The sequence below is a fragment of the Mycteria americana genome, chromosome 6 (genome assembly GCF_035582795.1).
Source record: "Mycteria americana isolate JAX WOST 10 ecotype Jacksonville Zoo and Gardens chromosome 6, USCA_MyAme_1.0, whole genome shotgun sequence".
NCBI lineage: Eukaryota > Metazoa > Chordata > Aves > Ciconiiformes > Ciconiidae > Mycteria > Mycteria americana.
In genome coordinates, this window is record NC_134370.1 from 67,309,310 (window position 1) to 67,330,265 (window position 20,956).

The 20,956-nt window shown below is 52.8% G+C and overlaps 1 protein-coding gene across 2 annotated transcripts in view; it reads left to right on the plus strand.

Annotated features, from left to right (window-relative positions):
* The window catches only part of LRRK1 (leucine rich repeat kinase 1), an 85,917-nt gene extending 72,941 nt beyond the window's left edge, over positions 1 to 12,976 (plus strand). For both annotated transcript variants that reach the window (XM_075506325.1, XM_075506326.1), the window contains exons 31-34: positions 889 to 1,005; positions 6,091 to 6,926; positions 7,515 to 7,616; positions 9,522 to 12,976. In XM_075506325.1, the coding sequence (XP_075362440.1) occupies positions 889 to 1,005; positions 6,091 to 6,926; positions 7,515 to 7,616; positions 9,522 to 9,699 (1,233 nt within the window). In that variant the 3' untranslated portion in view covers positions 9,700 to 12,976. The remainder of the gene's footprint in view (positions 1 to 888; positions 1,006 to 6,090; positions 6,927 to 7,514; positions 7,617 to 9,521) is intronic.
* Positions 12,977 to 20,956: the final 7,980 nt, after the last annotated feature.

The following is a 20,956-nucleotide window of genomic DNA, read 5'->3' on the forward strand; positions in this document are numbered from 1 at the left end:
GTCCACTCATCAAAAAGGACTGTGTTAAGTGTCAGCCGGTTCTGACACAAAACAAACAAAAAATAGCTGAAACAAATTGAAATGTTCCTGAAGTTCAGTGTTTCAGAGAGGGGAAAAAAGGCCATGCTTGCTGAATAAATAATTCGTGTTGGTTAATTCACCCCGCCCTAGCATGGATGCTGGAACTGAGTGAGAGTATAGGTCTTTTTTCCCTGTAGGAAAATAAGATATTTTGACTTCTTCTGTTCCCAAATTGAGGTAAAGTTCAAATATTCCTATTTTTTCATAACAACAAGTATAGACAAATTACAATTCAGAAATCTTAAAGCATTTTATATCCATCTTTTTGAACAAAATGAAATATGTTGCTATTCCCCAAGCTGGGTGCTCTATGTTAGTTTAGTAGATTTACGAGGTGTAGAGCAGGTGTAATTCCACATACAATGTAATACTAGCTTTCCTTGAACTGAGAGATTAATGCAAAATAACATATGACATGTTTCACGTTCGGGATTTGTTGGGGTTGGGGAGGGACCCATACCTTTAATTTATTTTTGTAAGAAGTTTAAAAATTTTTTTAAAAACCCAGAGTCAGGGTTGTCAAATGCTACTTTTAGATGTGGTGATAAAACCTAAAATGGTGATTTTGGTGGCTTTTGGACAATGCATATACTGCCCACAGCTCATTCTGGGGAAGGCAGCACCTGCTTTCTACCTGCAGACAAAGCAAATGTTCTCCAGGGAACACAAAGAGAAATGCAGGCTTTGGATATCAAAAAATACAAGTAAAAACTGTTTTTGGAACCAATTTGACCTTGTTTGGGTATCAAGATATGAAAAGCATGGAAGATGATTGCAATTTATAGAATTTTATGTGCTCTTTCACAGGACCAGAAGATTTCTGTGTATGGGTTGCAGGGCATGTGTCCTCTAAAGACTCCGCAGAAGGGTTTGGACACTCCTGCTACTGTGAGCTGCTTTCTAGTAATGCCTGTTGTCAAAAAGGTAAGGAGGAACGTGAAGGAAAAGGGGCATTAGTGAAACTAAGCCGTCTGCTGCCAGGCCACGCTGCCAGAGTTTGCGCGGCTTGTCACTAGCTAGTGTTGAAGGACTTTGCAATGCCCAGGAACATTTTGGCAATGCGAGGAGAAGGTTTCCAGGTCTTTGTGCCTCTGCCAGAAGACAGAGGTGTGGGCAAGAACCTGAGTCAGGGGACCAAAGCTGGCACTTCCAAGCCTGCTGGGAAAATAGTCAAAATAGATCAAATTCCTCTGCAAGGAAGTTTTCCAGCTGTGTTTCCACATCACTGGAAGACAAGGTTTAGGCTGATCAAGCAAAGTAGAGACATGAAACAATAATTAGAATAGAGATTTGTTAACTGCTAATGCAGGACTTGGGTATATCCTAGCTCTTGTACCCACTCTTTTCCTGGTGTGTGTGCATGCTATCATTTGTGTGCACAATCATCTTTAAATATTACCTAGGCTCAGCCACACTTCTTTTTTGGTTTTGAATGAGAACACTTAGATAATACAGCTCTTATAGGTAATACTCTTATGGGTAATATGGGTAATTACTCTTACGGGTAATAACAAAAGTGATATAGTATCTGTCTAGTTCTGGAATTGCTAACATCCACTTACTGGCAAGAGAAATCTGACATGACTGCCTATTGTGGGCAAGTCTTGGGAGATGTATAAAAACTGTTTTTGGCTAAATTACCTCCGGTTTGCTTACAGCCACCTCAAGTAAAAACATATAATTATGTTCCAACGTTATTGGTAGCTATGTAGTTTTTGCAAATGCCAGCAGACTTGTATGTGTCTAAAAGCTCAATATGGAGCAGCTCTCGGAGTGACAGTGGAGCTGTTTTATACCACATGCCCGTTCTGAGTTATTGTCCATTTCTGGCTCGTTTGCTCAGACTGCCGCATCGCTGCAAACTGAATCCGAGGCAGATGGTTAGTGTAAGGTGTACTGCTTCACTTCCAAACATGGTGTAAGTAGGACTAAAGTAGGGCATAGATGTGAACTTGGCACAGGGATTAATTTCACCCGCCGGGAGGCTGCATCTGTCAGCTTTCTTTGGCTCCCAGACCTGCGGCATTTCTCCGCCATGGAGTTTCATTTCTGATGTGTAGGGCAAATTTCTTCTTCATACCGCCTGAGGTTTTGTCCAGGACAGTTGAACGAGTCTTTCACTTTCAGCTTTTCCACTGTCATACAGCTTGCAAAGCCATTCCTCAGGGGTTACGAGTGGCTTTATGTCTCCTGGTTTCTATTTTCAGTTTGTGGCTTGCCTAGAAAATGTCATAAATAATGCCAGGCCCTACAATAGTAATATTGAGTCTAGACACCTCCCTTCCTCCCCCGACCCTACCCAGCCTTCCAGAAATCCACATCCCTTCGGCGCGCTCCTTCTTAGTTTATTGGACTTACCTTTTCCTCTCTCCTTTCTATGAATGAGTTTGGCAGTGAAATAGCCAGAGCAGCAGCCATAGGGATGTGCAGACCAGGCTGGCAAGAAACTAAACTGTTTTTCGAAACAGCCAGTTGTTCCAACAAAGCTAAGTGGAAAGCTTACACTTGTCAAACTCGCTGTACAGTGCAGCAAGCTGTATCAGAGTTATCACATAGTCATTATTGTCCAGCGGAAAAGAGAATTGCTCGCATTTCCCTGGGAAGAAAGCCTTTAGCTGATGAGATGTGAGGTAACTAGCAGTCAGAGAATTGCCGAGGGATGTTGCTGGGAAGGGGAATTCTTTACGACTGCCTTGGGAAGACTGATCCAAAAGAAATAGTTTCCAAAATTTGGTTTCTCATCCAAAAGAATCATCATGGAAATTTAAAAGCAGCAGAGAGGGGCCCAGAATCCAAAACTCGCCCGCCAAGGAAAAGTCTTGTACAATTTAAGCTTTTTTGTTGCATGCTTTCTGTCACCAGTATCATTGTTTTTGGCGAACAATTAAGTTTTCAGTGAATTTCCTTTCAGAAGAAAAAAACAAATAAGCAAACAAACAGGTTAAAAAGAGCAAAACAAGATGCTTTCTGAATTGGTTTGCAGCGTTCCTACAAAGAGATGTTGAGGGAGAGAGACATCTGAATGGGTGCAAGCCTCTGGCCTCTTGCAAAAACCTGGAACACACGAAAACAAAAGCTGCATTTAAAGGCTGCAGCCTGCTGCGGCGTTTGCTGCCAGCAGTGCCAGACCCTGTGGGGAAGAGAGGAGGAGGTGACCGAGGCTGTGGTGTCGGGGGCTGTATTTTTTCTTTTTTAACCTGCTCACAGTGGCCGTCCCGACGGCTCCAAGCCTTGCGCTGTCCTTAGCTGCGAGGACAGGACGTCTGGAGCCAGCTCATCTCCTGCACATCACATACCGTCACAGCCCTGCTCAGAGGCCTTCCTCCCTGGCACAGCAGGACTTCTGGCAGGACAGAGACTTCAAATGCAGTTTTGTTGCTGTGTGTTTTTGTTGGCTCTTTGTGGAGCTCGAACGTTGAAAATGAATTCTGAGAAAGTTACCTAAGGTTTCTGGAGACTGCTGCCCTGCCTGCCTTTGGTCACTGTTGTAATACCCTGATTTGGAGAGTTTTGCCTCGCTGCCCGGCTGTATCGGCAGCTAATAAAGTCTGGTGAGTCAGTGGCACCCGGGGGTGGGCGGCCTTTGCCGTGGTCTTCTGTGAAATGGGTCACTCCCTCGTCTCAGTCAGGCGAGGGATGGCGGGCTGAGGGCATTTCTCAGCGTTTGAGTTCCTACTCCTCCTTTCTCAAACAGATAACAACAGTGGCTGGATAGAAACAGGTCCCAATAGCCAAGGCAGTGAGTAATAAGTGCCCTAAAGCATAAAATATCTTCCAGATTTGCTTCCACCATTGTGCTATTCCAGACAGGCTAGAATTTGGCAGAGTTGGTATTACTGGTAAAGCTGGGTGGGGATCACTGACGCAGCTCTGCCCAGTTATGGTGCCGATTGCTCAGTGCTGGGGAAATTTGGCCTATGGAACCCAAAAGGGAATCTGGATTCTGTTCTGCAGTAGCTGACATTAATCAAAGAAATCAAAATATTTTTTGTGAAGACTATGCTTGGAAAATTCAGCATTTTCAAATCAAATGAGACAAAATTATAGAGATCTCTGAAGACTTTCATAGTGTCCTGTGTCACGCTAGGAGCAGTTCAGGTTGACATACCCACATTACGGTTAATTTCAGATGATCCCATTTAAATTTACATTTTCCCTTTTTAGTAAGAAATACCTGTCGTGCAGGGTCCTTTGGACTGAAAAAGTTGGACTGTTTTCACCAGAGAAATGTGGGCTGTTCTGCTTTGTTTTGTTCTGTTTTAAATAATTGAACTCCTTTCCAAAGAAAAAAGTAACCCAAAACCCAGCTTGTGCAAAGCATAGTGCCATGTTCCAACCTATTGATGCAACTCCCTGGCAAACTCATATCCAGGGGCCTTTGCACCAGATCCACATGGCAGCAGGGACATGGCACCAAACACTGCAGGCCATTTGGGTTTCTTTTAATTAGTGGTTAGAGAATTGGGACTGGACTGAGTTAAAGTCCAAGCTCCATTTCACAACTTTCCACTTGCTTCCCTAGTTTTTCCCATTACAGTAAAATTCTGCTGTGATTTGGATTAGTCATACGGGCTCAGCACACTCTTGGTTTTACTCATACTTTGTATGCAGATAGTGTCTTTTTGTCCAAGACTCTTAATGAGCCTTGCAAACAGTGCTATCAATTAAACTAATACTTACCCCTATACTATCTGCCCCATGATACCTGAGAGCCATTCAAGATACTGATTTTGGCCTCTACGGACTTAAGCAGCCTGGGAGCTATCTTCCAGGGCTGGCACAGCCAAGATCCCTGGAAGGGCCCAGGCTTTCCCTTAATTTATGAGCAGCAAGGGGTGACGCCGAGTCCCCATCCCATGTCGCAGAGGCGGGCAGCGTCGCTGGCGTCCCAGGCACGCCGGGAGGCAGGGCTTTCCGCCATGGCAGGGCTGCGGAGGGGTGAGGTTGTGTCGGTTCAGCTGGCGGTGCTCTGTCTGGTTCTGTTCGCTTTGCTTTGCTTTAGTCCGGCGAGATTGTAACAACAGCAAAAAAGCCCTGGGCAAAGGGTCTTTTTTTAGAATTTATTGCTCCACAGGGAGGAAATAGAAAGGCCTTTGAGGCAGGTATTGTTTTATCTGCTTCACAGATGGGGGAGTTTCTGGTACAGACCCAAGGTCACGGGGAGTTTTGTTCCCGAGAGATGCATTTCCCAGTCTGTTTAACAGCATTTTGCACTGCTGTGATGAGCTGGAGGAGTCAGAGACCCTGCAAGCTGTGGCTTTCTCACCGGCTCCCGTCCACGGGACGTGACGGTATCCATCGCAGCAGTGCCGCGGAGCGCTGTACTGGGGCTCGACACCGGCCGTGGCTCCCACAGCCAACACATCTGTACGTTCAGGGGCAGGTTTTTAACTACCTGCAGAATGGTTCGTGGCACTTGGCAGCCGCGTTGCTGAACTGCTGCTGCTTCTGTGCCCTTCGCTGGGATGTCTGTGAGCTGCCAGGGATCCCAGACCCAGAGCACGTCCCTGGGAGGAGCGGTGATGTTAAAGCAGCAGACATCGGTTATGGAGCGATCACTGTATGCTCTTGTTTGTGAGGGGATTGTCTCCCTCTCTTTCTGTTTTTACTGCATTTCTTCCATTCCTCTCCAACCTACACCGATAGCAATAGCTTTACTCCTTTCTGGAAATGAGCCGGGTTTCTACAGCTGGATTCCTAGGATCATGATGGCTTTTTCTGAACATACTCCAGCTTGAATTTGTTAAGCTTCGGGGCAGGCTGCCAGGTCCATCTGTCCTCCCTTGCCAATAAAGAGAGAGGTAATACTGGGTGAGAGGAGTATGGCTCTGCAGCAGCTTCTATGTAATGACTTCTTTTTATGTTGCTGTTATCACTGAGTGATTTGGGGTAAGTTACTAATGTACTTGCAGAATTGTGAGAGGCAGCCAGAGCCTCTGGGATTGAAAGCTCTTGTATTGCAGAGAAGTAAAGAATCCGGATAGCGAATCTGCTGTCTCTTTCTTGCAGAACTCATACGTGGTGCTGGCCGGCTTGTCGGATGGACTTGTAGCAGTGTTTTCAGTGTCCCAGGGCATCCCAGGGGACAGCTGCTCCTACCTGTGCTCCCACACAGCAAACAGGTCCAAATTCAACATTTCTGATGATGACCCGCGGCAGAACCCGTACCCCGTGAAGGCCATGGAGATCACCAACAGCGGAGCAGAGGTCTGGTACAGCAACGGCCCCGGCATCCTCATCATAGACTGCGCCACGATGGAGATCAGCAGGAGGCTGGAGCCCTTCAACCCACCGTCGGTGATCACATCCATCGCCTGCAACTCTGAGTGTCACGGGGAGGAGGTGGTGTGGTGTCTGGACAATAAAAGCAACTTCCTGGTGATGTATCACGTTACCACCTACCAGCTCTGTGCGCGCTACTTCTGCGGAGACTGCAGCCCCCTCAGAGACATGTTTACAATCCAGCAGCCTTCGGCACCCATCCCAGCTACAGCACCTATAAACCACAAAGCGATGGAGAGTAACCCGCTGGCGGACATGAGCATTATCTACAGCCCGGAGGTTGGCACCCAGATACTGAACCACCAGGACTCACTCACAGATTATTGCTCTGTGTCTTCCTACTCCTCCTCGCCTCCTAACAGAATAACCCGGTACCCCTCCAGTCTACCCAGCTCGCCCATGAGTTCTTCCAGTGCACCACTCTCCACAGATTTTGAGGAGTCTGAAAAATTTCATGAGCTGAAGCCTTCCCTGGATCACGATGCTATGCCTGCGGGTGACAACACGCAGCATCTTCAAGCTGTCAAGATTCTTCCAGTAAAAGACCTCATATGGATCCCCAGGTAAGTGGGTCACTTATCAAAGCAACTTTGTCAAAATCCCTCCTGGGCTGAGCATGAGATTAGCTCAAGCTAATTCAGAAACTTTGCGTTCCCAGTATGATTCGCCTGCCTAGAAAGTCAAGTTGTCATTAAGAAATTTTGTTCCCAGTGCAATGGTACATCGATTTTTCTGCTCCTTTTTAAAGATATCTAGTGTTGGGCAGAATGGCCACATCTAAGGTATCGCAGGATTGATTTCAACAGAAATGTGGGTGGATGGTAAAACTCAAAGCCCTGTTTCCCCAGCTCCTGAGGAAATAAAGAACAGCAGGCAGCATCTTTGCTCAGTCACAACCCTGGAAAATCCTGTTGTCTCCTGTTGAGCTGATGGAAACCACTGGGAATCTGATTTTGCCTGTTACGGGGGCTCTCACTGTAGTGGATTCAAGATGTCCCTTGGTGGCATTGCAATGCCCTCTTCCCTGCAAAAGGTCTGTAACTGCAGGAGGGATCGCAGCAGGGAGGACGGATATCCAGCACGGATCTTCCTCGGCTGTCACCAGTCTCCCCTGCGGAATACATGTGACATCTCCCTCGTTTCTCTTCTAGGAGAGGAGGGGATATCATTGTTATCGGACTGGAGAAGGAATCCGGCACCCAGCGGGGCAGAGTGATTGCTGTGCTGAAGGCTGGGGAAGTGGCTCCCTACGGGTGAGGCTGACTTGGGCAGGGCCTGTCACACCAGTTTGCAGGGGCACGAGGGCACTGGGTGGCAGAGGGTGGCTCTGCAGGCTCCGGGGGCTCTTGGGAGCTTCCTCTCAGCATCCAGCAGCATCTGAGAAGCTCCCAGCTGGAGGAGACGCGGTTGCTGGTTGCACGTCAGGGCATGTGCACGCTCTTACAGCATGGCAGATGGCAAGGGGAAGGCACTGTGACCACGGTCTGGTCTCCAAAAGCCACAGAGACCAAGCACCACCATAATGAGACAGGCAGGACCGTCTTGTACAATGCGATCAGCGTCAGTCTGATCCTGCCTGGTGCTGACTCCCGGTGCTCTGAGGGCACCTGGCAGAAGATCGGTGGAGCTTGGCAGACTCAGGCCCTGCGTTAAGAACAAGAGGTGTATTTATGCAGAGCGCGGTGCTTGTCTGTGGCTGCATTCACGTGGATCAGGTTGACGTTCTGGCTCTAAATGAGCACCTTTGTGCTGTCGGCAGTGACAGGCCGGGGGAAGGCTCCTGAAGCACAGGGGAGAGCAGTTATATACATTAATTTAAAATGTTTCATACAGCGAACGAGAGTCCAAGTAAATAAATAGCTGCTAGAGAGATGGGAGTGTTCCTGCTGATCACTTAAATACCAGTCTGGGACTGTACTATTTATGTCCAAACAAATGGAGGTTAAGCAGTGCTAAGGATTATAAATGATCATTTATTACCACTGGGCAAACACAACAGGAGATCAAAGTGCTCCTGCCGTTCCCTCTACTTGCTAACTGAGTGTCTTTGTCAGTTAGTTGGGAGTGGAGTATTCTCTTTATTGTTCACAGGTACTCTTAGGTTGATTTTCCTTTACCCAAATTAAGCGTGGAGTTTAGGCGAGGTGACATGGCCATCTCAGACTTGTCCTGCTTTGCTGCCTTGCAGCCTGGCTGGTTCAGGCACAGTGGCCATTGACTTGCCCTGTTTTACCAGCAGGATAAAGACCAGCCCATAGTGCCTGCCTCCTCCAAGGGCAGAGCAGGGTAGGGAGGTGAGGGAAGGAAGGTGGCTTCTTAGGGGCAGTTTGGGATAAAAACCAGCTGCCAAGGACAGCCCTCGTTGCCAGTGCTCCCCACCAATGTCTAGGGGCCTTTCTGGGGAAACAGTTTGGGGTTGGTCTTCCCCCGTCTGCTACTGGAGCGGTAGAAGGAGCCCGGCAAGGTTCCCTTGAACCCTGCAAGGACACAAGTGTCATCTTCTGCCTGGCCACCTCCCTCTGGGATATCTGCAGGGGCAGCTTCAACCGCTCTTGTTTGGTCAGGTACCATGCTCAGAGACCATGAAGGGAAGCACACGCAACACGATGCTGTCACGCAGGACTCCTTCTGCATGAACCTTGTGGGTCCCTGGGCTGTTGCTGTAGCCATGCCTGCTGATCTGGACTTGGGACCCATACCCTGAGCAGGCAGAGGTGGGCTCCATCCTGCTTCCACACTGCATTTCAGGCTGCAGAGGCTCTCGGCAGCCTGCTAGCTGTGGCGTGGTGTGCGGGCTGTTTTGAAAATGCCCAGCTGGCAGCAGGCAAAAGAGTCTGTGGATTTAGCAAATCGGGAGATTAACAGCACCTTCAAAATGTCACAGCAGACTTAAGCACCCACCTGCATGTTTAGGCACCTGAATCCCTTTAAAAATCTCTTCCCATGTCACTGAGCTGCTTGCTTTTGCTGTGACATAGTTTCTGATCCCTCTCTTTGTTACATTCTCCTTTCTCAAGGATTTGCAGTTTATAAAAAGAGATTCAGTAGCTGGAAAGGAAAGCTAGTGAGTCAGTGCCTCCCAGATGAGCGGCAGTGTGCTGTTAGCAGAGCTGCTCTCCACTGTAATGCCCTTCTCTGCTCTGTTCTTCCTTTCCCAGGACGCTGGTGGATGCTGCTCTCATAGCAAAGGACACAGTTGTGTGCTGCTTTGAGAACGAAAACATGGAGTGGTGCCTGGCTGTCTGGAGGGGCTGGAGTGCCAGAGACTTTGACGTTTTCTACCAGGCCTACGAAGAGCTGGGAAGGCTTGAAACCTGCATGCGAAAAAGAAGGTAGTGCTTGTGGCGCTGGGAACCGAGGCTCGACGAAAGACGGAAGCGCCCTGCTCTGAGCGCGTCTGGACTCCGAGACACAGTCCCGGAGAGGGAAGGCACGTGGGTGCGTGGGGGGAGCGTGCGTCTGGTTTGCTGCTAACGAGCACTGCGGGGTTCCCGTGGCTGGAGCCCCGTCAGGGCTTTCGGGGACTGAAGAAACCAGTGAGAGCAGGGCAGGGACAAGCCTGGGAGCGGGGCCATCTCTCTGCTCTCTTGCTCTGTCACACGCTCCCCTGCAATAGTCGAGAGCAGAAGGTGGAGGTGGCTGCAGTTCTGCTCATGCCTCTATTTCCAGTTTCTTCTTCCCCGTTTTAAATTCCTTCCTCACCTTCAGCATGCCCTGGCTGCTGCTGCTGCTTTTATAGTGTATATTGTCAGCCAGGAGAGCTCCGTTAACCGCAGCGGGCTCTTTCCTGGGAGCCTGAGCACGTTACAGTCCCCACTGCCTGCTGGCCGGCGGTGCGGTTCACTGCGGGCTAATTCACCCTGCTCCCGGGGGAAATGGGTCGGCTGGAAGCCCTGCGCTGCGGGGCTGCTACCCACATCCCTGCAAGTTTGTTAGAGGCTGCTTCAGGAGTAGCCCCTGTTGTGATTGCTGCGTAGAGACATCCAGGTGTAAGAACCAGCAATAAGCTTTGGCTGGCCACTGCGTTTCTGGTTCCTAAAAGCTATTGTGATACAGTGTTACTGTGAGAGAGCCTAAAATAATCTGCCAATAATACTGCACAATCTCAGTAAGTAAGTGAGCTATTTAATTGCACTGTTGCAAATTGTAAATAGAGCTGATGATACAAAGCAAAGCCACTCGGTTTGACGGATACTTCTTGGTGTAAGAGAAGGGAGCCCTGTGACCAGGAAGGATTATAAACTGTCTTTGCTCCACTCCTCTTTCTCTTGGTAAATGCACTCTGGAGTATCGGGAACACAATAAGCTTAATTTGCCTGTGTATCTGCGCAGCTTCCGCTCACCACAGCTTTTATTTTATCTTCATTAGTGGCCTGGGATGATATATTGGCTCTGAAAACAATTGCACTTAGTTATCCCAAGCATGTACAGCAGTGTAAAAAGTGAGCCCAGCTAAGCACCCTGTAAAAAGGTGTACAGTTTGAATTTTGGACCTTTTTTTTTTTTCTATCCCAAGAAACTTGTGTGAGCATCGGCAAGGCTGGCCAAGGCCGAACGGGCAGGTTAACCCTCTGGTTCACATTTCTGTTGCAGGCTGCTAAAATATCCTTCTTCAGAAACAGAGTGTATCTTAAAATAAACAGATTCCTCCCCACAATGACACTGCGTTGGTGGCACTTTTTATTGGCAGCCCATGCCTGCATCAGCTGCAGGGTGTTTGGGCTTTTCAGTGTCTGATTAAAATGCATGTCCTCCTGATCCGCCCACCTTGAATCGGGTTTACAAGTACAGTCTGTCTCCTTACCTGGCCTTACCTGCCTCCGTCCCCCTGCGGCTCCTCCAGCGGCTCGTGAAGCGGGTACGGCAGCACCACTGCGCCCTGGTTTGCTCTCCCTCGCCAGGACAGGCTCTCCTGCCTGTTGTCGCAGAGACAGGGAAGAGGTGGCTCAGCCCTTCACTGCCGCTGCGGTTTGACAGGCATTTTCACAGCTGCCCCGAGAGCTTATCCTGACTCGGGCTTAGCTGTGAAATAGCTGTATCTGTGTCAGGGCTAATTAACTGCATTTCCCTGAAACTGTCACCTACCTCCCATCCTGCTGCATAGCCCAAAGCCTGCACGTGCCTGCCACGCACACCCCTGTCACCTGAGCTTTAACCGTCTCACAGTCGCCTTCTCCAGGTGCCAGACCCCTTTTATCCGCACGTACTGTTTCATGAGCCTTGAAGCCCTAACAGAGGCTATAAAACAGCTGTTTCATTCAGCCTTGCAGGTTTTCTTTGAGAAAACACTATCTGGAATAGCCGCAGCAGTTCCTTATCATCCCTCTTGAGGAGAACATCTCGGGCACCGCGCTGCTTCCAAAGCCGGCTTCCAAACCCGCCACGAGCTCCCCAGCACCCACAGGGCTCAGCCGGAGCCTGTCCCAAACCTTTGGTGGGCACCGGCCGAGGCCCCACCACAAAAGGGGTTTTGTTCCGCTCGCCGCGGAGCGCTCCGGAGCTGTTACTGCACGCAGCCATTGCACACAGCCTCCCCCAGACGCACCGTGACGTCCCTGCTCCGAAAACCCTGCTGCCACCCTCGCCAGCCGGGTCGGGATGGTCAGGGAAGGGGTGTGGGAGAGAAGCAAACGTCGCTGCGCGGTGGCATGAGAGGTCCCCAGGTCCCCTGCCACAGGGCCAGGAGCGAGTGTGTCCTGAAACCTCCTGGGAACAGGGTCGGTTCCCGAAAGCGGCTGAGAGCCTGAGTGCTGCTACCCTGGAATCAGGACAAAATCCCCCCCGACAGCAAACCTGAAACCTCGTTAGCACAAGGCTCCATTAAGTAAGCAACGCACATGCTGCAGGAATAAATCCCCAGGGGCAAAAATAAACAGAAATTAAAAACAAAATCCCCCAAAAAACCCCCCACCAGCTCAGGCAGTTTAATTGAGATTTCAATGCTCATTCCCAACCCTCCCACCAGTGAAGCCTGTTCGGCTCCTGGCAGGACTGACAGCAGGTCCGGGTGAGGGGCGTCATCCATCCCCCTGTCATCCATCCCTGGGGAAAGGGAGGGGTCAAGGCTAAAGGCAGGAAAAGCCCCAAAAGCCCAGGAGCAAGGGGCTGCCTGAGCCCCAGACGCTGGCGACAGAAGTCCCGGTTACCAGCGCTTGGCCTGGGATGGCTGCGTATATCGCAGTCCCTTGCTATTTTATTTCAGCTTCTAAAAATAAGCCCGAGCAGGGGCCTGGAGGAGGTTCTTCCTTCAGCTGACTGAGACGAGAAAGCAGCTTAGTTTTATTTTGTCAACGTCAGGTTTTCCCCCAGCCCGTCTCGGAGCAGCGGGAGCACACAGAAAGGGCTCGGCGCTGGGAGGGAAACGGATGCTCTCAAATGAGATTAACCCCCCTGCACCGGCAGCGGGAGGGAGGCGGGTGCTGAGGCCGTTAATTACTCACCGAGGAAGCAGTGAGATGCACAGGACCCACCACCACTGGGATTAATTGAGCCGTCAGCGCCGGAGCCCCTGCTCAGCCGCGGCTGCCCGAACACCTTGGCTTCGAGCCCTTGCCCAGCTGCCTCCTGCAAGCAGGGAGCCGCACGCTGCACCCCTGGCTTCTTCCCCAAAGTGCTTGGCTGTCCTTTACCTGCTTTAAAATAAATACAAATAATTACCATCTGGACACTGACTCCTAGTCCTGGTTTTGGCTGTTTCTTTGCTGGCATCGGTGCAGTGAGCGGGATGCAAGGTCAGGCCCTGGGATGGAGAGCGACCGCTGTGCCCAGCAGCCGGGTCCCGGTGGGGCTCAGGGCACAGCCTGAACATTTTTTGGGGCGGGGCGGGGGCAGGCCTGATGTGGATGCAAACTGCCGGTCCCACCCCATCTCCAAGGCCCCATGTCCTGCTGCTCACTCAGGGCATTTTGGGGACCCAGCACAACGCCCCAGCACTGCGGGCGCACTGACCCCGCCAGCCTGGGGCTGTCCAAAACCAACCGGCTCCTCCGTGTGCGGGAAAACGGGACAACATTAAAGTTAATTCTGCTAGAAAAGGAAAGAAGGGCCAGTTGTATGCCCCGTTGCTCACACTGTCCCGGGCAGCGGTGCAGGATTGGGCCCAAACACCTCCCAGAGCAGCCTGGCACCGTGGTCCCATCCTGCTGCTCCCCGACCGGGCTGATGGGATTACACCCTGCGGGGCTCATCACCCGGCACATCTCTCTGGCTAATCCAGGCGTTGCCTGTGAAGAAAGCCACAGAAAGGGCAATTTAACGGTATTAAAAGTTTCTCCAGTCCTGGCTGGATAAAATAACCTTGGCAGAAAATAGGTGCCCTGCACGGTGCTGCCCTGGTCGCACCAACCGAGCCCAGGCCCGCAGCATCCCGGGGGATGCGGCTCCCCCGGTACCCAAAAGCGGCAGCTCTGCAGGAGCCGGGCTGCTCCGGGGACCGGGAGCGGCAGCTGGGCATCAGACACTGGGATAAGAAGGATAACAAATCCAGCCATATTTTCTAACCTTGCAGCATGATCAGAAATTAAAAGCAGGACTTCATTTCCCCATCCCTTGAACAGGCCGGCTCTTCTGCAGCTCCCCTGCAGCGTCTGCCCCGGCCGGGGTCCCAGCAGCACGGGCAGGACGTGAGCCGGCCGGAGCGGCGAAGGCGCGGGGGCCGCTGCCCGGGCCGGTTCCCGCTCCCCTTCGCTCTCGCTGCCGCCAAAGACCAGCACGAGCATTAAACACCCTGCGATCGCCTGTGCTCACCCCTGCCCGACGGCCCAGGCGGCTCTTTGCACTTTTGAGGCTTAAAAATGCCATTTTCAGCTTCATTTTTCCAAGACTGGGTGACACAAATGTTTTTTTCCCTTCTCTGTTACATTCAACATGCCGGGGGAAAAAAAAAAATCATAATTGAATGTATTAGAGCAAAGCCCACCTCTTGTGCCCAGTGACAAGCGTGGGGGCGGGTGGGCATTTATGTGTGACCCGGACGCTCCTGCATCCCGCACTGCACCAAGGGTTCGGCTTCAGCCTACAGGAAAAGAAGGTGATTTTTTTTAAGGGACGTGGGGAAAGGGGCAGCACTGGCTGCTTTGTATTCTGCTACCGAAAGGACAGAGGAAATTAGTTTTCTTTAAGCGAACTTTAAAGGACAGGAAATATTGTGGCTATTTCGGGCTGCCAGCCTGTCCCCGGCTTACCCCGGGCCCACGGCAGTGGGATGGGGAGCACCGTCGGGCCTCGGTGGCTTGACTGGCACCGTGGCCCTGGCTTTGTTTTACCACAGGCAGGAGAAGGCTGCGGCTTGGCCGGGGCAGGTGGCTGCTCTTTGTCACCAGTGCCTAACAAAATGACACCACGATTAAAAAAAAAAAACCAAAACCAAACCCACAAAACCCCTAGGAAAGACCCGTTCCCAAAGCGCTCAGCCAGGTTTACACAACCCGGTCTCTCCCTCCCAGCCCAGCGCTGGCATCCCCGGGAAGATGCTTCGCTCCGCCCGTGCAGAGCCCTTCCCTGATTTTTTTATTCCCCATCCCCTTTTGTGCTTTTGTGTTTACAGCAGCACCTCACCAGGCTCCTCCGAGCTTCGGGTCCTGCTATCTTCTCCTTCGTGCCAAGCTGTGACCCTCCTGCTCCTTCCCCCGCCAGCACCGGCAGAGCCCCGGCGTGGAGCCGGCTCGCACGGTGCCACCGCCCCGGTGACACAGAGCCCCGGCCGCGTGCCCTGACCACCACGCGTCCCCTCCGCCCGCTCCCTGGCCAGAGCAGCTCCGCTCACGGGCCGGCTCTGGGGCTGACCCTCCGTTAGACACTTGGGGTGCCCGCAGCCCGTGGACCGGGCGAGTCCTCCAGCCCGCAAGCGCCTGGGGATGGACGAGGCACGGAGGGACGGCGGTTTGCAGGGACGCGGAGATGGAGGGATGGCAGCTTGTAGGGATGCAGGGACAGAAGTCTGGAGGGGTGGAAGTGGCTTTGGTGACGTACAGACACAGGGAAGCGGCCGCCGTGTGCCCGGGGAGCTGGTGGGCTGGGCGGGGGGGGAGCTCAGGGCCCGGACCCCATCAGGGCTCTGCCCCCATCCACCAGCTCTTCCCTGCGCGATCACACGAGCGCAGCCCTCCCACTGCCGCGTTTCAGCGGTGCGGACACTTCACTGTCCATTGCTGGTTTTAATCAAAAAAGGGCTGGCTGCCCCAGTCTGCCGTGTGCTTTGCAGGGAGCAGGACGAGCTCAGCACCCCGTGTACCTGCCAGGAGCCACAGACTGTACCACGCATTTCCTCTTTCCTTCTCCATTTTCCTTCTCAAAAATTATAAAGCACGGTTCTATTCGGAGGATTAGACGAGAAGAATCAGCCCCAAAAATAATGTGCCTTGGCCGCGGTGGCCTGGCCGCACTCGGCAGAGGACAAATGGCTCCCGCCGCGGGCGGGGGGACACCCGGCACCGCCACCGTTCCCGGCCAAACCCACTGTCCCCGGCCCTCCCGGTGCCGCTGCAGGTCCCCATTCACCCCCAGGTCCCCATTCACCCCCAGGTCCCTGCACTGGACTTTATGGGGACGCACTGGCTGAAAGGAGCATTAAGGCGGCCGCATCCTGCCCCGGGGCCCTGTTCCCTATAAAAAGTATTAGACGTCGAGGGCTCCTCTGTACAATTCAGTCCTGTTGTGGGTTTTTTCCCTCTCTCTTTTTTGACAATAAGGTCTTTTACACAGCCCCTCTGAGGAAGGCGTTTCGCTGGGCGGAAAGCCCCCCGCCAGCGGGTGCTGCAGGGTCCGGCTGGGGGTCCCGGCTTCGAGGCCACGGCTCCGGGGCTGAGCCCCCACCCCAGGCACAGGACGGGGGTCCCAACCCCACACGCTGTCACCCCGGGGTCTGGTTATTGCACCCGTGGTGATTTGGGCGGGTTTCCGCACTATTAAACACTTCAGTGCGATCTTCCAGCCCTAATAAACCTTCCTCCGGGGACTTGTTGGTCTGACCTCTGGAAAAGGGGGTTTCCCTTTGATTTCCACTGCGCTGAGGGTCTACCCCTTAGGGCTGCACCAGCGGGGCCCCATGCGAGAACAGGACTTTTAAAATTGTGCCAAATTTTTCCCAAAAAAATAAACCTGCCTGGTCTCCTTGTGCAAACACTGCCCAGCTCTGTTTCTGCCCGGCTTCCGACGTCTGGGGAGGCGGCAGCAGCCATCAGTCAGCTCTGCACACATGCCACGGCCTGCGGGGTAGTGGAAAACAATAGCGGTGTGAAAACCAGCTCAGCTTCGCCCAAAAACCACCCTGAGATCTTCGACTGAACCCGGGAGCAGAGAGATCCCCTGGGAGAGCCGTGGCGGGGAGCAGGGCCAGGGCCCGAGCACGTCCCCGCTGCCATGTCCAGGGGCAGCACATACCCGTCCCTGCCAGCCTCCTGCCCCCCAAAATAATCCCGAAGGGAAGCCTAACCCCAGAGGTCCCGCTTCACCAAGGGCTGGGGCAGCTCCAGCACAGGCTCCTGACACAGGTCAGAGCTGCCTGGAGAAAAAGCAATTAAAAAAATTCATTTAAAAAAAAAAAAAGTCCTTCCCACCGAGGCTCACACTTCAAGCCACCATTTGCATTTGGACATTAATTACCTTTGCTGCGCAGGGAAGCGGGGAGGTGGCATGAGAGCCGGCGGGGAGGGAAGGGAGCCTTTCGGTGCCCTGGAGCTTTTCCCCTTTGCTTTGTGTCTTTTTAGTTTAGGGCAAACTCCTCGGTGCTGCGGGAGGGATCTGGGGGGCCCGGCAGCATCCCCAGCTTCGGCAGCGTACCGCTCGCTGCCATCCAGACGTGGGCACGGCTCGGGAGGGAGCCCTGGCAGCCACATCGAAACCTCTCTGCTTCGCCAGGGTACGGCGGGGCACCGCCGTCCCCCCACAGGGACTTTGCTGTCCCCACAGCGAGTTCCTGCAGCGGGGACCAAACCAAGCCGCAGGTGAGCATCTCGCTTGGTGCCGCCTCGGCCACCCCTCGGGGAAGCCCCGGTGCCAGAGGGAGGGGGTGGGTTTTCGGACAGACCGGGGTTTTTGGCAGAGTTGGGCTCTGAGGAGCAGCGCGGCAAATAGAAGGACCCCCCCGGTTTGCAGAGGCGTCGCTGAGTGCAGGGGACCGGCTGGAGCCCTCACCCACGTCTGGGTTTGCTCCTGTGGACCAAGCGCCTCTGCTGCAGAGGCTGCCTTGGCTGGGGCTCGGGATGGGGATGAGGATGAGGACGATGATGGGGCCAGGGATGGGGTTGGGGATGGGGCCGGGGATGGGGATGGAGATGATGATGAGGATGGGAATGAGGATGGGGCCGGGGATGTGGAGGGGTTAGGGCCAGGGATGGTGCTGGGGGCTGAGCTTGCCTGGGGCTGGTGCTCAGCACCAGGGGAATCCCAGAAGAGCGGGTTTTGGCAGCGGGCAGCCGGCCAGGGCGCGTACCCGCCCCGCGAGGCTGCACGTCTGCGGCAATTCGGGTTCCCCAGGGCCAAACGCTGCCCGCAGAGCCAACGCCAGCAAAGCAAACAGCCTTTATCTGCCCCGTATCGCAGCGCGTTTGCATTGGAAGTTTGTTTTATCACGGAATTACTTTAAACTGTGCCCTTTGTATGAGCCCTTTTATCAAAAAGTCCATAAAGCACAAAGGTGGTGTTATTTTTTTGTCTTCCTTTTCTAAAGAAACCGTCGGCGAGAGGCGCGGCAAGACCCGGGCAAAGTCCTCCCGGCACCCCCAGCCGCGGGGTGGGGACCCCCGATTTCCAAGACACTCGAGCCCAGCACACTGGAAATGTTGGAGCTGATTCAGCTCAATTAAAGTTGAGGTTTTTATTGAATTAAAGTGTGAAAATAAATACAGCCAGCCCAGTATTCGGTCTGTTATTTTTTTGATGTTAATTCCATTTTTTTCACCCCGCTCATAAACGTGATTTAAAAGGTGGTAGAGATTCCTGGGCTGGAGGAGAGCTGGGAGATGGGTTTTGGAGCTCGGCAGGGACGCAGACGGGTTTCTCGCACCTGGGAAAGCATCGGCAGCAGTTTGGACGCGAGGCACGAAAGTGCTTCTGGCAGCAGCAGCCAGGTGAAATCCTGTAAAAGACTTGGGGAAGGAAACCTCATGGGACGTGGCTGCACCGCAGTCCAAACGTGCCTCGGCCGGGGCGTCTAGGATGTCTCCAAGGCTGCCCATGCCCCATGGAGGAGACGGCCTTCGAGCTCAAACGGGGACCAAAACCCCCCGAATTTGCTCCAGTCAGCGCAGTAACTCACGTCGCCAGCGTGCTGCTCTGCAGAGACTGCAGCCCTGGGTACAAAAACATTTGTTTAAGCAGGTCCTAACGCGGGCAGCGTCCCACCAGCCCAGAAACCACCATGTCCCGAAGCAGGGCAGAGGAGGAGGAACCTGGGGGGACCTGGAAGCATCTGCCCCCGGCAAGGCGCTAACCTGCTCTCCATTTTTAATGCCTCTGGAGGATTTTTCTTTCCAAAAATCCCTCGAGTGAGGCTGGCTGTGCAAGCGGAGTATTTTTAGCAAGTATTCACGCGCAACGACTTAGGCTAATAATTTGCAACGTAAAGTTAGAGCTTCTATGAAAACTCAGACTAAGCAGATTTGGGGTCAGCGGGACTTTCTCGCCGATTTTGCTGAAAGGAACGGTACAGCCAGGTCCAGGGAAGCTGTGCGGAGGCTGGAGCTGCTCACTGATTTTTCAGGGCAATAAAACCTCACTGCGCCTAAAGGACCAAAACTTGAAATCCTTCCACGGACTGTGACTCTGCAAAGTTACATATAAATATTTAACCTGTAAATACTCACACCGAGCACGACAGGCACCGAACGTACCGCACCGCCTTTCCCAGACCCGCACTTTCCCCGTGCCCTTTGCCTCTTTTCACCGTCATTGACTCTCGAGCCGAAAGAAATGAGCTGCTGGGAGGGAAGTGCTTTTAGCAAACAGCGGCAATAAACCCAGCTCCACCCCGTTGCCTCTCCCCGAGGTGTCACAGGTGTCCTGGTTTCAGCTGAGATAGAGTCAATTTTCTTTATAGTGGCTGGTATGGGGCTATGTTTTGGATTTGTGCTGAAGACAGTGTTGATAACACAGAGATGTTTTAGTTGTTGCTGCACTGGTCAAGGACTTTTCAGCTTCCCCTGCTCTGCCAGGTGCAGAAGAAGCTGGGAGGGGACACAGCCAGGACAGTTGATCCAAACTGGCCCAAGGGCTATTCCATACCATATGGCATCATGCTCAGTATAGAAAGCTGGGGAAGAAGCAGGAAGGGGGGGACTGGCTGGGCATCGGTCGGCAGGTGGTAAGCGGTTGTATCTTTTTTTTTATTATTATTATTTTTTAATATTTTTCCCCTTTTTTCCCTCCCTTGGGTTTTGTTTCTCTCTCGTTGTTTTCCTTCTCGTTATAATTCATTATTATTATTACTATTATTTTGTTCCAATTATTAAACTGTTTTTATCTCAACCCTTGAGTTTTCTCACTTTTGCTCTTCCGATTCTCTCCCCCATCCCACCGGGGGGGGGGCAAGCGAGCGAGCGGCTGCGTGGGGCTTGGCTGCCGGCTGGGGCTAAACCACCACAACGTGCAATTTAACTCCAGCGACTGATGAACGTCCACGAACAAAGAGCCAAGGGCAGCCTCAAGACGCCCCAGCTCGAGGCTCACAGTGAATTCTGGCTGTTCCCCCGACAGCCCACGGGACAACCGGGCTCTCCTCTCCACCCCACAAACCAACCTCCCAGAAGGAAGGACCAAGGCTGGCTTTAGGCTCCCTTTCAGGTCCCCCCAGTGTTCAGCTCAGCCCCTCCCGTTCATCAGCCCCATCTTCTGCAGGCGATAACCCACCCCAGAGCTGAGCAGCTGTCGGGCTGCCAGAGGACAACCCTGGGGACCGTCACTGCCAGAGGAGCACTGGGGCGGGGACATGAAGCCCCTGACAAGCAACGCGGGGCCGGGGAGCGAAGATACCTGAAGGGTGAAGATAGCGATGGGTCATCCCATCTGTGCTTCAAAACATGGTCCGTCACCCGTCACTGGTGGGAGGTGGCCACTCCCGCAGCTCAGAAGACACAAGGGGCTCCCAAAGCCCTCCAGAGCCACCAACCTGCCAAGTATGAGCCACGGGCCAGGGCGAGCGGAGCCAACGTGGGCGAGGAACCCCCGTGTGACACCATCTCTCACCGTGAGCCCCGGGAAGACGGGAACGGCAAAGGGTTTCCGAGCTTTGACTCATGAGTTCATCCTCCGCATGGGTGGCCGGGACAGAGCTTGCACCCATGGGTGTCCAGAAAAGGTGGAAGGGTTGAAACCCAAGCGTTGAAGGGCTGCAAAGCTCTGCTTGGGCAGGAGTTTTATTGCTGTGAGCATGCCCACGACCAGCACAGCATCTGACCTGGGTTACATACCCTGGAAGAACGAGGGAAAGAAGTGTCTCGCATTTTTAATTGTTGTAATGAAGAAGAGAAGCATCTCAATATATAGCAAACCTCAGCAAATGACTTTCGGTCACCACGTTCTTCAGTGTCAGGATGACACCATCTCGTTTTCTCAAACCTTGTTTTTTTTAATGGACTAGAGGCAAACCCTCCTGGGT